The 15,480-nt window shown below is 48.0% G+C and overlaps 1 protein-coding gene across 13 annotated transcripts in view; it reads right to left on the bottom strand.

Moving 5' to 3' along the window:
• Window positions 1-2,724: 2,724 nt before the first annotated feature.
• Window positions 2,725-15,480, bottom strand: part of BCAS3 (BCAS3 microtubule associated cell migration factor) — a 372,112-nt gene continuing 359,356 nt past the window's right edge. For 9 of the 13 annotated variants that reach the window (XM_074845793.1, XM_074845795.1, XM_074845796.1 and 6 more), the window contains one exon: window positions 2,725-3,606. In XM_074845793.1, the coding sequence (XP_074701894.1) occupies window positions 3,458-3,606 (149 nt within the window). In that variant the 3' untranslated portion in view covers window positions 2,725-3,457. Of the gene's footprint in view, window positions 3,607-15,230; window positions 15,333-15,480 lie in introns of all 13 variants that reach the window. The other 4 variants (XM_074845789.1, XM_074845778.1, XM_074845777.1 and 1 more) reach the window with 2 other exon arrangements.

Here is a 15,480-nt window from a genome sequence, read left to right on the forward strand (position 1 = left end):
GGCAGAGCACCACGCTCCATTGGGGCTCGTCAGGGCTGAGCTTTGCTGGCAAAGCGAACGAAGCTCGAGCCCCACGTGCTCTGGTTATGCCCAGGCCCTGGACTGGCTCTCGGATTTGATTTCATTTGAACTTCAGGCTGTCACATTTAGAGAACCTTTGACTTTCCACTTCTTTTCAAACAGCAAAACATTCCCCTCCCATAATTTAAGCATGCTACATGCGTGTGTTTATTACAGAAACCAGGGTAGGATAAGAAAGCAGTATTTCATGTTAATTCATGAAATCTGAACTCAACTTTTAATAGAAGAGCTCCACTTTATGCACAGAGTGATATACAGTCCACTCCGCTTTAAATGAGACATTTTGCCTTTTGAACTCAGCAGGAGGCCACTGCTTACTACTACTGGAAACAGTTTAAAAACCTGTAAGTCCTGCATGTCTTTTGGGCTCTTTTTGAGCCAGTGGTTTATATCATGGCACAACATTCTTGCTGGGCTGCCTGCGACCGCCTGCTAGCCACTGTGTTTGAAAATCCGTCCTTTCAATAACTCACCTGGATTATTTCCACAACGGGAGACGCTTGTCCGAAATCCTACGAAGACCATGAGCCTCTGACTATTTTTGCTTTAAGTGGGGTTTGGACCAGGTCCCTAGATTGAAAACCTGGTTGCATAAAGGTCAGGGGCAAACCTCCCCTTCTAGACACCATCAGTGAGCAGCAATAGTCTCGCTTGGTGCCTGAAAAGAGGTTAAGGTGGAGGAAAGGTGGTGTTGCAGGAAAGCACGTGGCACCCAGTTGAAATGGGGGGCTTTGTGTGTAGGCTAAAAGCAGGGGCCATTGGTGGGAGCAGGCACGTGCTGAGTGAGGCACATGTTGAATCAAGACCCTACAGAGCTATCGTCGAATCAGACCCTATGGAGTTATTGTTGAATCAAGACCCTATAACGTTATCGTTGCAACACACTTGGCTTTCACTGGCTCACTGAAGAGCTGGAACTCGGTGGTTATTCTGCTGGGTCATCTGTGAAAGTATCAAATTAAAGTTAAATTAGCCACCTCATAGCAGTGCTTTTTTTTTTTTATTGTTTTAAGCTCTAGGCTTTCTTAACAGTTTGGCTACGGGGCTATCAACAGTGGGGAATTTAGGACATTCTTTTCAATGAACCAGACTGAAAATATTTTGGTACAGCCCCAGTTTGTAGGGTTTTTCTTCCTCCCCCCCCCCCCTGCCCCTTTAAACAAAACATCCTGATTCAAAGGAGCTTCTTGCAGACTGGGAATTTCCACATGGCCGTATTGCAGCACTTATAAAAAGTGATTTAATGCCTGCCAACAACAAATACATTTCCAATGACACCACTCTGCGTTATGCACTATCCTACTTCGTGTGTTCAGTAAGAACCAGTAACCAAGCTGTCCAAGGCAGGGGGGAGAAGAGCGGTCGCCTGCCTTTGCAAGATCTTTGTCCCTTACGGCCGCTCCTTGGAAAGCCTGAAAGGAAACAAGCATCACGGTGACAACACAATCCCTTCTGTATGTGTTAATCTGGATTTTGTTTGAACTTTTGAAGCTGACCTGGGCTTGAACTGTGTTAAAAATCCTGACTGGTGTGGACTGACTTGACCCTGCGGTCCCATTTGTCCGCAGTGCCAGCCCTACCCTCAGCCCCTTACTACAAGCCATTATTTTACAGACATAAAAGAAACATAGCATTACAGCAGATATAGCCAGCGGGACGGAGCTGCGAGTACTTACTTACGGGCGAACTCTCCTCTGATTTCATCCCAAGGAAGTTTTTTTTTGCTTGAGAAAGGACTGACTGAAAACCAAGCAAGAAACTGAAATTATTGCTGCAGACTCTCCGTTTTTATTAGTGGTTTCCAAGCTTGAAGAGAGAGGAAAAAAAAAGCTGCTGAGATCTGAGTCGTGGCGTTACAGTTAAAAAAAATCAAGTCTAAGACTGAATTTGGTATTTGGGGTTTGGGGATGGAGTAGGAAGAGGGTGGTCAGTTCTGCATCACTCAGTGTGGCTGGTTTAAGCTGTAAGAGTGCGAGAAGATTTGTGGGTTTAGATAGTTTCCTCTCATTGCCATGACTCAAACGGCTTCTATTAAAAACAAGTAGTGGGAAGGAAATTTCATAAGCTGACAGTCCCCTCTCACTCTCTGCTTCTCGACACAAGTTGGCTGAGATATAGGAATTCATGTGGTTACTATGTGTGAGCCCATGACTATTTTATCAGCAGAGTTATGCGGTGCTAGTTTTGACTGTGCACGTTCAGCAGGGTGTATAGGCTCAGGCTGCTATAGGGGTTCTGCAAAGCCCCTTATATGTGATCCTGTAACACAACAGATGTAGGTGGGGGTCTCTGATGCCTGGTCCTCATCCCACCAAAATCAGTGGGGGGAACAACAGGGCCCCGACCGACCCAAGGAGCTGGAGCTGGGCTCAGACACCCCAACAGAGATGGGGGTTGGTTTTCAGAAGCACTAAGTGGGTGCAAGGCACACCATCTAAGTCTCCCATTTTTAACTATCCTGCCCTTGCACATGGGGATGACAAAGTGGGGAGGCCAAACCAAGCTAGACTGGCTGCATAACATCCCCTGATGGCTTTAATTAAAGCCCTCGAGTTAGTAAATATGCACATAGTCTGGTCCAGGAAGATATACAAAGCCCACAGCCAGCCCAGTAACACTCCATGAACATTGCCATTTAAGCAGTTTCTTGTTTTAACTTAGATTTATTCAATGACACATGCATTCTGGACAGATATCTGAGTTCCAATGAACAACTTTTATAACCAAATATGAGAAATTTGTGACTGCAGTTAGTCAATTAAGTACGTTTCTAAAATACATGACTAGAAGAAAACCAGAGCGAGAGAGAGAATTCTTCCAAAGAACAAAAAGAAACATTTCCATTTGTAATACTCCTGGCATTGACGAGTATCAGTGGGGAAGGAGGGCAGCAAGGAGACGCAACGAGGAAGGAATAACATTATCAACCCTGTCCACAGGAAGTTCTCCAGTTTTCACTCTCTCCAGTTCATTCGTTAATGCTCGGCACTTTTGCAAATGGCGAGAGCTCCTCTGAGTTTCGGAGATTCCTTTCATCTCCCAACACAAAAAAGCAGAGAACGGTTCTGAAACCATGTGCTTGACCAAAAATGGCTTAGAAATATTTCTCCTCAACCAACTCTTCCTGAACACAGCGAAAAAAGAAGCCGCAGAGCTATCAGGATTGAAGACGGAGTCTTTTCATATTGCACAGGAAAACAAAGTCAAGATTTTGTGAGTATGTTTCAGGAAGGTTTAAGAGTCGTCAATATTTATCAGGGTAACGAGAACCATCCAGCGCAGCGGTGAGCTGGCAGGTGACAGACACATCGGGATTGTTTAGGCGGAGAGGCGGCTCGTTACCCTGGCTGGGTCTCCCCTCGGATGTTCGGTTAATTTAAGGGAATCCTGTGGGGAAAAGGCTGAGGGGCTGGTTTTCGTTAGTCGGGAGGGGCGATCTGTAGCCATCGAAGTTGCGTGGGATGCTGCCGCTGGTGGAACCAGAGCTGTTACTGAGCGTCTCTATGCTTCCCTCTCGCTGAAGCTCTGCAACAGGAAGAGAGAGCAGGTCCTGGTTAGCGTTTCAGATCAACCCGGAGTGCCGTTAGACGGCCGCTTTATTGACAAATCTGATTATTGTATCATTGCTCTAACATTTGCTTGTCATCCATCTTTTCCGGGGTGATTTGACGAATCACTCCAGAGGCATCCCAGCTCCTGCTTCTACCTCTCTGCCAGGCTCACAGCTCAGCTGAGCTGAAGCGGAGCTGGACGGAGACATTAGGCGCTGCTTGGCAGAGCAGCCCCTTCCCTGGGGATGAGGCTGCTGACTCACGACATGTCAGGACTCGATAGTGGGGACGCTCACGGCTGAACTGAGCAGGGTGCGAAGGGCACAGTGGCAGATGATGAAACATCTTTGCTCCGCAGCAATGCTGCTGAGATGGTGGGGAAGGGGGAGTGGCAGCAGCACTGGTTACCGGTGGTGTGTACCAGCGGTGTGTAACCACTGTGATTCTCCACGTTGGGAACACCAGGGACTTTCCACAACCCTTTATCCTGTGCAAATGGACATAAGTAACTCTGCTTTTGCAAGCCAAAGAGAGAATATCCCCTTTCTTACGTGCCTGAGCCATGCCTCAAAGCAAAAGAGAAAGCAGGCCTGACTGTGGCTCTCCCTCTCCCGGTCACACACATCCAGACATCTCCCCTTGATGACCTCCCAAAGCCTCTATTGCTCCCTAATCTCGAAACACGAGGATTTTTGTGTGTGCAGAGCATCGTTTCTAACCGCGGCCTCTCTGTGAGCCACTTGAACCCAACAGTTGACTCAGTGGCAGCGTGCAGCAGCGCTGCTGGGCAGCATCCCCCCGGCCGGCACTCAGCGGCGGCATGCAGCGGTGAGATTAGGCAGAGCCCCACGTACACGACAGGAATCCTCTCCCAGACACGCGGTGACAGGCTACAAGAAATATTCTGGCGAGTTGCAATGCGCGGCCCCGAGTGCGACTTCCGTTGGCTGCTTCTGTGCAGCCTGCGCTGGAGGGGACGGGATGCGGACAGGAGATTCGGGCAAATTCCTCTGCTGCCAAAGGGGAAAGAGGAAAAAAAAACCCTCTTGTTTGCTGCACGCCGCAGTGTCGTGCATGTAAGGCACAGGGGACAAACCCCCAGAGGAGACAGGCAGCTTTCCCTGTCCCTGCAGTGGGAATTTTGCTTGATGGGGATGGAAAGAAGCTGCAGAGTGGCGCCCGCTTTGCTCTCTGCTAAATATTACTGCACACCTCTGTGTCGCACCAGGATATTTAACCTTTTGCAAACACCGCGACAGAACTTTTGCTGCAACGGGACTCCATGACAAGGACATAGCTATAAGCGAAGAGCACGGCAAAGGCAAAAGCAAAAAGTCAGTTCTTGGCTAAAACAAAAAGCATCCTGCCCCAGCATCCTCGGACACTGCGCAGCTCCCGTTTGCTACCTGGGCATGGCAGGGACAGCAGCCAGGTGAGCGCACACCCAGCAAAGGGCTCGGGGATTTAATCCTTGGTCGTGGAGGTAACTTGCAAAATGGAGATAATCTGCCCAGGATACATGAAAAACAAATCAGCAGGAAACCAGTCACCCTATAAGCAGCGATGATAATGACCTCAGCTGTACTAATCATGACTTCTCGCCAGTATTTGGTGAAGGAATGTCCATGTCTAAACCTCTTCATTTTCCTCACATCCTCACTCTCCCATGAGTTCAGGAAGTAAAAACAGTAATTTAAATCAGAAATGAGTGGCGTATCCCACACTAATACTGTGCTTATCCTGTCTGATTTGGGGCTTTTATCTCCCTCCGCACACAGCTGGCTTCGGTTAAATGTCCCACGTCAGAGCTCTCGGGCGCTGGGCAGCCATCGCCTGCGCTGGGCAGGCTGGGGCTCCCCCAAAAAGCATTTGGGCTGCTGAGCTCCTCACGGGGCTACTTTGCTCGCTCGCTCTTTTTAAGCTATAATTGATTTTCAGGCAAATGTTGTGTTTTCAGTAACCGTAGCAAAAGAAGGGAGTGGGAAAAAGCGAGGGAACATTTGTTTCCTTGCAGCCCCGTGGCTCCTGCGTGGCTGTTTCTGCCCCTCAGGCCACGGGGCTGAGCTCCTGCCTGCCAGCTCCTGCCTGTCCTTGGCCACGCCGTGTCCTGCCTGTCCTTCGGTGACTTGTGTGGGACCGCACACCCTGCCGGGATGGGATTTTGGGGAATTTGGGCTTGCAGGGTGGCTTTCCAGGGGGCTGCGCAATTTCTGCAGCTGGCAGTGCTTGCCACCTCTGCGGGGGACTGCCAGGGGGTGGCACTGCAGAGACTGATGCCAGCCAGGAAAAAAGCATGGACAAAAAATCGGGGAGATTTTTTGGTGGGCGCAGGGCCTGGCTTGGGAAGGCTGGGGCCCTGTCCTGGCTGTGCCACACAGCTCCGGCTCCGTGCTGCCGCTGCTCCCCTTGCTGCTGTCGGGTACATAAACCCCTTCAATAAGCAACAGGGAGGGACAAAAGAGAGGGTAAAAGAGATACAATGGCTCAAGGAGGAACCAGAGGGGAAGTTTTCCAGCCCTCTAGGCTGCACAGAGGCCGTTTTGGGTTCAAAGGTGGTCAGGCTAAAATCCGGGGGAGCTCCCGCATCCAAGCTGCCATCCCAAGCACCGCAGATGGTAAACGCACACATTCCCCTGGGCAAATGAGTCCGGCCGCTCTCAAACGGCCCCGCGCCACGAACCCGCTCACTCTGGAACTAATTACACGGCGAGGCAGACGAGCAATGTATTTTGATACCTAAGAAAGCATTGTAAAACTCCTGACCGCTGCAGCAGAAAGCAGCACCGCTGTGCTCAGGAAATTGGGCTCTTGCCCTCACCCGGGCCCGGCTCTCGTGCATGGCTGGGTCACGCGAGATGGGCAATTAGCCATTACATGGTCACCAGGGACTACCTGTGCCGCACATATGACCCCTAGGACCACAGTCAGTACGTTTTCCTATGTTCTCCCAAATTAGACCATTTTTTCCCAGCTGTTTCATTAATAAAAAATATAATTTAAAAAAAAAAAGTCTAGTACAAACTATTATCTTTCCTCCCAGACCTTCCAGCAGAGCAGGGCGTGGCAGAGGCACAGGCAGAGGCATGCTGGTGCCATTCCCATGGGAAGCTCGGACAAGACTGGGAATAGCTCCATGGTGTTGGGCCACCCTTTGTTACAGGGATGATTTCTGATAGACCCGACGCCTGGATAGACCCAACAAGTGCAAGAAGGAGCCACCATGGCGTAGTGGGGCTGCTGGGTATCAGGAGAGGCAGGTCCCTATGGACAGGCAATGCAGGCAGCGCTGCCCGCCCCAGGATGGAGCAGCCGAGCCTTGCAGCGCAGCTGAAAGGAGGTGAAATACTTCCCAGACCTAAATAAGATGTGTCACGTAACAAGTCAGACCACCGATGGCCTCTGTGCTGGGAACACGCTTGCTGAAAAGCACAAAATAGAAGCAAAAAACAGGATTCTCCTGCAGAAAGACAGGAGCGAGTGGCAGGAGGCCCTGGATGAAGGCTCAGCACCGCACTGGCAGAGCAGCACACGGCTGCCCGGCGAGTGATTTCGTTTACTTTGGTGGAGTTACGCCAGGAATGGACTTGGCCCCAGCATGTCTGAGGGTTATTGTATCTGCATTCCCCCATGCATATACTGTCGAGATGTATTAACTTCCTTAAATGTACCAGTAAAACAACCTCTTATGATACACTTTAATGAACTTGTACAGTAGCCAACAAATTGTGCATCATATAAAACCCATTCGGCCTTATAGACTCTCTGGCTATTTTGTAATAACTGCAATTTGCTTCTGCTGAAGCAAGATAACCAGGGTTGAGAAGTCAGGCTTTGCAGAAACCTAAATATTTGATTTGGGGGGGAGTGGGTGGGAGAAGGAAGAAAGGGGCCTCTGGGAGCTATTTATGGGGTCAAAATAACATGAGACCTGCTCTTCTCGTAGCATTTCTACCATCAAGGAAATGAAATACTGTGAGAAGACCAGCACTTGCATTATTTTGGCCCCATAAATGGCTCCCTGAGGCTTTCAAAAGCCCGTGAAAAACAAACACAAATACAAATAAATGCTAATACTGGAAACGTAAATACTAAAACCTGCCCATGTCCCTGGAGGAAACGACTCACAAAGTCCTGACTGCCCTAAAAATCAAAAAAAAGAGAAGACGGGAAAAAAGACGAAGGAGCAGGAACATCTGCTGAAGCCATGAGGAGAAAGTCACTTCAGGGGAGCTGGGAACAGCCCTGCCTGCGCTTTTGACGGTAACAGTAATGGGCACTGCTGGCATCGCCCAGGGTCCCAGAATAACAGGGATTTTCAGGGCACACAAGCTTTCTGCTGTGATGAAGGCAGCAGCACTAAAAATCCTCACTGCTGTGGGGAGGAGCGGCTGTGGAGAGCAGGGGGGAAGGTGGGACAGCGAGCGGTCAGGGTCCCCAGCCCACCCCGGGGGCAGCCGTCCCCCTCCCATGGCCCCGCAGCATCCAGCACTCTCAGGGGCTGCGGAAACACCGACGCTGCTCGGAGAGCAACGGGGTCATTAAAGGTGTTGCGAAGCAAATGCTGGCTGCTCTCTGCTTGGCACGACTGCCCGCAGACCGGCACAGCGCAGCCTTCCTGCGGCACGCACGTTCGTTGCAAGAGAAATTGAAAATGAAACCTCCCACCAAAATCTCTTTCTGCTAATATTCCCCACCGCCACGCTGCAGCCTGACGGTCCTGTCCCTTGTTGTGCAGCCCAAGCCACTCCACTCTCCCTGAGCCAAGGTGGGGAGGAGGAGGAAGAGGAGGAAGAGGAGATGCTCTGGGCACTGCCTGGGGTCTTCAGGTCTGGCGGAACAGTGCTGCCCCCATCCAGCGAGGTGGCTGCACCCTCAATTCCAGAAAGCTCCAGGAACTGTCAAAGGACCCCATCAAATCCAGAAGGGTACAAAGCCCTGCCAAGCTTAAATGTGAAACCATTTTATAGGGCACATTAATTCAATGCCTGAAGAAAATCTATATAGCCCTCTTTTGCCCGGAACACTCATAAATTATGCTGCCTTTCTTCTTCGTGCTCTCTGTAGTGGTCCACTTGAAGCCGTGGTATCTCCTTTATGTCTACTCAAAAATCTCATCTCCAGTGCATTATTTCTTCTAATGGTTTTTCTTCTCTCTCTGTTTGCTTTCCTCTGTTAAGCACAGTTTCAAAATATCCTCCAAAATCATTTGCTGGAAGAGCTGACCCTTTCCTCTTACCTACCGAAGGCTGCCCAGGCTCCCGCACAGCCCAGCGGAGCCGCAGTCGGGATAAATGATACAATGACAGCAGCCTGATGTGTCAGGGCAGCGGGGAAGCGGCAGCAACTCTGAATACAAGAATTATTCTTCATCATCTCCAACTGTCACAACACATTACCCTCAAAGCCGCAGCTCGCTGAAGGAGTGACCCTGGACTGAATGGGAGAGTGCTCGGGGAAAGAACTAATTGTAGCCTCTTTTCACACGTCAGTCACTTTTCACAGCACCAAGCCTTTCAAGCTCAACTAATGTCAAGTTCCCTTCTCCTTTTGCTGGGCTGAGTATTTCTGATTTTTAAGGATGGCATTTTTAAAGGAACAAGGTCTCTGGTGAGGGATGAGGCCAGGGAGGGGAGGGAAGGAAGCGTCGGAGTGAGCACGCATCATAAAGTCCATCAGACGCCCGAAGACTCGTTAGGAATTAGACAATTAACAAGTAGGAATGCAGGAAGTGGGGTAATGGCCAGCAGGGCTTGAATCTCCTCGATTTCATTTCTGTCATTCACGGCAATTGTTTCGGGGAACTTTTTGGGCTCTGCCGTGCGCCAAGGGGGCTGCGAGCGCGGGAACGTACTCGGCCCCCTCTCTGAAATTAGGATGCAGGATGGGCATTTTCCAGCGGTGGGGAAGAGAAACAAGGTGCTGCTTACTAAAACCACCTCTCCCTGGCCACGAGCAGTTTTTGAATGAGCAGCTAAAAGGCCAAAATTAGAGCCTCATTTTAGAAATCAAAGATAATTTCCTTTGGAGGAGAAGCGAGCTCGCACAATGACAGCCCGGTCTGTGCTCCTGGCCAGGCAAACCTAAGGGCCCTTCACACCTTCTTGTCTTTAACCAAAATCACAAAATATGCTGTGGCTAGGACTATTTTTTTACCCTTACATTTGCACAATGCCTATCACGGGGCACTTGCAGAGCTGACTGGGGCTTCTGAGTGTTACTTATTAACTGTAATGAATAATAATTATGTAGCTTCTGCCATCTGGATTCTCATTCAAAAGGATCCTATATAAAGCGAACACTAAAAGGCAATTTGTATTAACACAATAGAAGTCTTGAGGATCTCTTAAACTGTTTGTAATTTACACAAGGCTCCCCAGTGAATGGATTAGTTAAACATTTTTATTTTACTGATTGCCGCCAAAGGGAGTGGGACGTGCTCCCACAGAGGAGCTTGCACCGGCCCCCAACGAGCAGCCTCCACTCCCCTGTACGCCGACACACACTTTTACACGTAACCGCTCCATCTTGCAGTGTTTAGACAACATCCCAAACTCAGCTGGACACTTTTCGCTCTATTTCTGCATGAACATTCAATACAAACATCAGACCCGGTCCCCACGGGAGCCGGTGTCACTGCCCGGGACGGGCACGGCGCAGCCCGCGCCAGGAAAGGGCTCAAAAGCTGATGTGGAGCCGTAAACCGAACCGGGACGCAGAAACACAGCCCCTAACACAAAGGCTTAGAAACGGCATTACTGCTACCGCAGTTTTAGGGTTTTTTTGGGTATTCCCTTTCTTTTTTAAAAAAATAAAATACAATTATGCTAACGAGGGAGCTCTAATTATAATCCATCTCCACCACCCTCGGCGGCTGCTGGAAGGCGAGGACCTGTGGAGCTGGCTCCAGCCCCGCTGGCGGCCGTGGCCCCGTGAAGGGATGCGAGGGCAGAGGGGGGCACTGCACCCCTGGGGGGGACCTGTGCTTTCGGGTATTCGGATCAGCAAAGATCATTAATATTAAACTGTAGTGAAACGAAAGCACCGTGCACTCATTAAAGCTCTTAATTTTCCAAGCTCCTTTTGAGATGGCTGAAAAGAAATTTCTGAGCAAATGTATTTTTATGTTGCTCCTTTCCAAAGGGAGGACAGAAAGTCGGTTCCCAGCCTTATATATTACTGTAATGTTACAAGTTCATATGATTATGATCATGTTTAAAAGTCAATTAAACCTGCTCTCTGCTCCAAGCCCTGTGCCCTACTCCTGCTTTAACCCGTGCCAGTTCCCCCCTCCACTCCAGCAACCAGCACAGGCAGCTGCGGGGACGGATTTCCTGCAATGATTTGGGTGGCCGTGATACACCTGCTCCTAAGAAATGTTTCTTTTTCCTTTTTTTTAAACCAGCAGTTTTGGAAAAGAGACTTTAAACTCCATTCAAAAGAGGAAACGTAACACTACAGCATTTGAACACTGAAAATCAATTCCCGTATTAAAACCATTTCATCCTGCTGCAACCTGAAAGATGTTGAGACACCACAAAAGCCCCTACATTAAATCTGCAAAGTAAAAAAGACTGGCTGAGCATCTTCTCTGAAATCAGAATTCAGTGGCCTATGTAAAATATCAGTTACTGTCAAACTACCTTACAATAACTCTAATGCTGAATCCACACAGAGTTCGTTAATACCGTGCACTTGGAGATGAAACCTGGCATGTTGGAAAAAAGGTGGCAGGATCTAGCACGGGGATGAGGAAGTACATGAGGCAGGAGATAACCAGGGGAATGAAGACGGAGCCTTCTGAACATCAGAGACCCCCTCCGAGACAGCAAATTTCATTTCTAGTGCCTTATTTCAATGCGAAGATGCCAAACAACTAACACGAAATGGGGAGGACATCTGAACTTACATAAACGTCTGGGTTTACTTCAGGCACGAAGAGATTGTTGAGATATGGACAAAACATTTTCATGCATGAACTTCTAAAGAATTTTGTCTACCAAAAAAAAAAAAAAAGCAATCAGCTTGTTTTTTCCTTTAAAAAGAGAACCTGAAAAGCTTCATACAACTCGAGTCCATGGAGTAGGAGACCCAAGAGTTTGGCATTTTGCCAGACTTGACTCCGAGCATTTTATGGAAGGTTAAAAGTGCACTAGATAAAGGACTAGCATTTAGAGGGAGAATATTCTTCACGATAGGCACTTTCACAATGACTGCAGTGCTTTTAAAAAATAATCTCAAGTTTCCTAGAGCTGTATATTTTTGTAAAGAGTTTTAGGATGTTTTCCTACATAAATGGCACTTCAGAAGGGTGAGTTACTAATTTTAGTCAGTATGCGAAATTTCAAAAGCCAGAACAAATGCTTATAGAAAATAATTTCTGTAGCCCAACCACATCATTGAAGCCTACGACTCCTTGTGCAAGGTTTCTTGAAGAGTTTTAAAAATGAACATGCAGATACAGTGGTTTGGGTTTAAAGGAATTCTCTCCTACCCCGTCTTGAAAGTTTCAATATGTTGCTACTACAAATCCTATAATGCACCTTATATGTAATACATGCTTTCCTGTGAAAGCCAGTCTATATACAAGTTTTTTAATGTATTTTAGGCAGAATTATCTTGTATCTTCAGTTACGCAAGCAGCACATCTGTGTATATCAGACCAAAAGCATTTGCAGAGAAAACACTGTATTAAAATTCCTGGGTTTGGTCTCTCATTCCCTGGGTTATGGGAGTGCCTTGAATTGCTCAACACTGACCCCTCTGTCAGCCTCCTACTCCACAACGGAAAATACAAATTCAGTGTAATCTGCATGTTCACGACACCTACCAGCTGTGTCCTACACCCTCCGGACTCTTTGGATCTTGCTCAGAAGTTTTGGAGGCAATGCTCCTATTCCTGAAACCACCATGCTTCTATCCAGAGCAGGTCCGGACCCAACGTGTGGATCTAAGCATCTCCCTTCCCACCAGAGCTGGAGCTGCTCGAGATCTCGGTGCCGGGGGCAGGGTGTCCTGTCTCAAAGGTGGCTGCTGCAAAGCCACCACGCAGGACGTTGATGACTGGGAGCACTCGGGGAGTGTTGGGGGTCCCTCCTCCTCTCCTGGGCTTGGCCGAACAGTCCCAGCAAAAAAACTCAGTAAGGAAAAGCTGTCTGAAGGTCAAAACCACAAATCCGGCGATTATCTCAGGGTCTGGGCAGCTCTTCACCAATATGCTGAATGAGGGATTTCAGACATGCCTGATCCTCCAAACTTTAGCAGTTTCTTTCATGTCTAATTTTTTAGACATATTTTTTTTCCCCTCTTGTGATGCTACCTCGGTTATTGGGCCTCCTTAATAACCCTCAGTTAGGAAGGCAACCCTGGAGAAGGACAACTTCTGTGTGTGCACCTCGCATATGTGCCTGATGTGCTTCTGACACAAACATATTGCTGAGTTCATTTTAAAAGTATAATATTACAAAGCAAAGTAATTCTGGCACAACTTCTAGTACTTCTGACACGAAGTGGCCTTTTGGGCCAGTGAGGAAAGCTACTGAGAGGCTCTGGGCTGTCTCCCTGGTGCAGATTGATGCTGAGAAGGAAGCTAGACTGGACTGGAATTTGGGTTTGATTCAAAGGAAAAGTTAAAAGTTTGGGGGGAGGAGATGCTCAGCTGGTCCAAATCAGAAGGGTTTCGTTGAAGCTCATGAAATGATGTCACCGTGGACTCAGCCCTGTCTGCTCATCTAAACAGTTCAAGGCTCTTGAGTCGGAAAAGCTCAGGTGGAGATCTAAGCAGAGGTCTCCTCCTTTCATTTCCCTGGCGCTAGTTTTAGTGTCGCTGAGAAACTCCAAACCCATCCAAATAATCCTAGTTCCAAACACAACTTATTTGGTCTATTTAGTCAATTATTTTAAAGATTATGTTGACAGCGCTGCTTCTAGCAGACCAATTTTCTAAACGCAGACCTAATTTTACGAAGCACTCAAAGCTCGCAGTAGTACTCTTAAAATCACATCTCTACCTAGATTGAGTATTAACCGAGCCTGGAAAAACAACAGGCCAACCTTGTGGGCTCGCTCTCTTGCAGGATTGCTTGAGGCTCTTAATACACTCTGTCTTTTTTATATAGCTCCAAATTCTGATGTTAGACATAAATATGAAAGAGCCTTGATAAAAATGACATCCGAAGCTTAATTCGTCCCTTTGCTAATGGAGTTGTTCAGCACAGCAGTTTGCATTCGTTCTCATGAAACCAGAAGGCAGCTGAAAAACGTCGACTGGACGTTTTTCACTTGTTAAAAGTAGTATTTTAAAAACTATTCCAAGTATTGATTCTAACATACTTTGCCTTTTTAGTTACACTCTTATAAACACTGTCAAATGTGTGAATGAGCTGCAGCCTGTGGACAAGCGTGTGGCAGAGGATAACTCTTGTGTGAAATCTAAAAGACCTAATGGCAAACCAAGGCATTCCTCTGGCCACATCCCACATAAAAGGCAATTTAAATCATCTCAAGCTGTGCAGATTCTGCCTTGTACTTGGGCATCTGGCAGTCAAGTTAATATAACTACCTGCTCTTCATGTTGTTTCCTTTTGCAGGCTTTTCGCTCACATTTTGATGGGTGACCAGCCACGTTTCCAAAAGATAAACCAAAGAGACAATGCAATAACGGCACAATATAATCTAAAGATTCTTTTTTAAAGGGTATGGATAAAAGTAGTCCTGAGTGAAGATTAGGGATCTGTCCCCATATACTTTATCTACCCACTGTTGCCTCCGTGGCTGCAGAGGAGGAAGGCATGCTGCTAAGTTAATTTGTCTTTTGATTAACACCTCCAAACGTCATTTCCACCTGACAACCCGGCCTCAGTGATGGGAATAACTGCTCAGCGAGGCGTGCTGGTCTTGGGAACAGACGGGAGGTGCCATCCATGGGAATGCTGTATTCTGCCGTAGGAGAAAATCAGAACAGCAACACATCAAGCATCCCTCCGCAGCACACCCCATGGCACTGCTCCTGGGTGCCTGGGCAGGGTGCTACCTGTACCTGGTTAGGGAACCACCACCATTTCCATCCTGCTCGCCTTGACCAGGCTTCTGTGTGTCCTCCCATCCCCAGTCACCCGTGGCTCCTCGCTCCCACGCCGTGCCACCGTGCTGGAGTGGAGGGAATGGGGCAGGGCCTGGCTCCTGACCCTGCCAGCACCTTCCTGCCTGTGGCCTTCCCAGTAAAACATCTTTGGAAACAGTCGGAGAAGTGATACTGACCCTTTGTCTTTCACAACACCATCAGCTTTTGATGTAAACATAAGAGTTCATGTGTTGGGCAGATACTGAGAAAGTCACTGGCCAAGGAAATAACAAATAAATACCAAAAATAAATAAAAAAAGACAGTATGTTAGCTGCGGGGGTCCTTCTTGGAAAATGGCATAAAATGCTTCTCACAGAAAAAGGCAGTAAACAGTTTATGTCCTGGAACAGCCATTTTACAGGGTGGGTGGCTTCCTGGCGTGTCAGGAGGTGACACGCCACCAGCCAGCATTAGGCATTCCCAAATTCTGTATCTTTTCACAACAGTGAATGGTTGCTTAAAAAATTCATCCCCTTACCACTTATTTCTGTCTGCATGGAAACTAATTCCTTCCTCCCCGGGATGTGGGACAGACTGTGGGGAAGCTGCTTGGAGAAATCTCGGAGGCTCCTGTTAATGTCTGAGGAACACAAAGCGAAGACTAAAAGCCAGTTAGCAACAAAGGCACCGCCGCCTTTGCTGAAGCGACAGGAATGAAACGCAGAATATAAACAACAGAAGTGGGGAAAAAGCTATTTACATTTTTTAGAAGTTCTACTCTTTTTCTA

Source organism: Strix aluco, chromosome 19, assembly GCF_031877795.1.
Source record: "Strix aluco isolate bStrAlu1 chromosome 19, bStrAlu1.hap1, whole genome shotgun sequence".
Classification (NCBI taxonomy): Eukaryota; Metazoa; Chordata; class Aves; order Strigiformes; family Strigidae; genus Strix; species Strix aluco.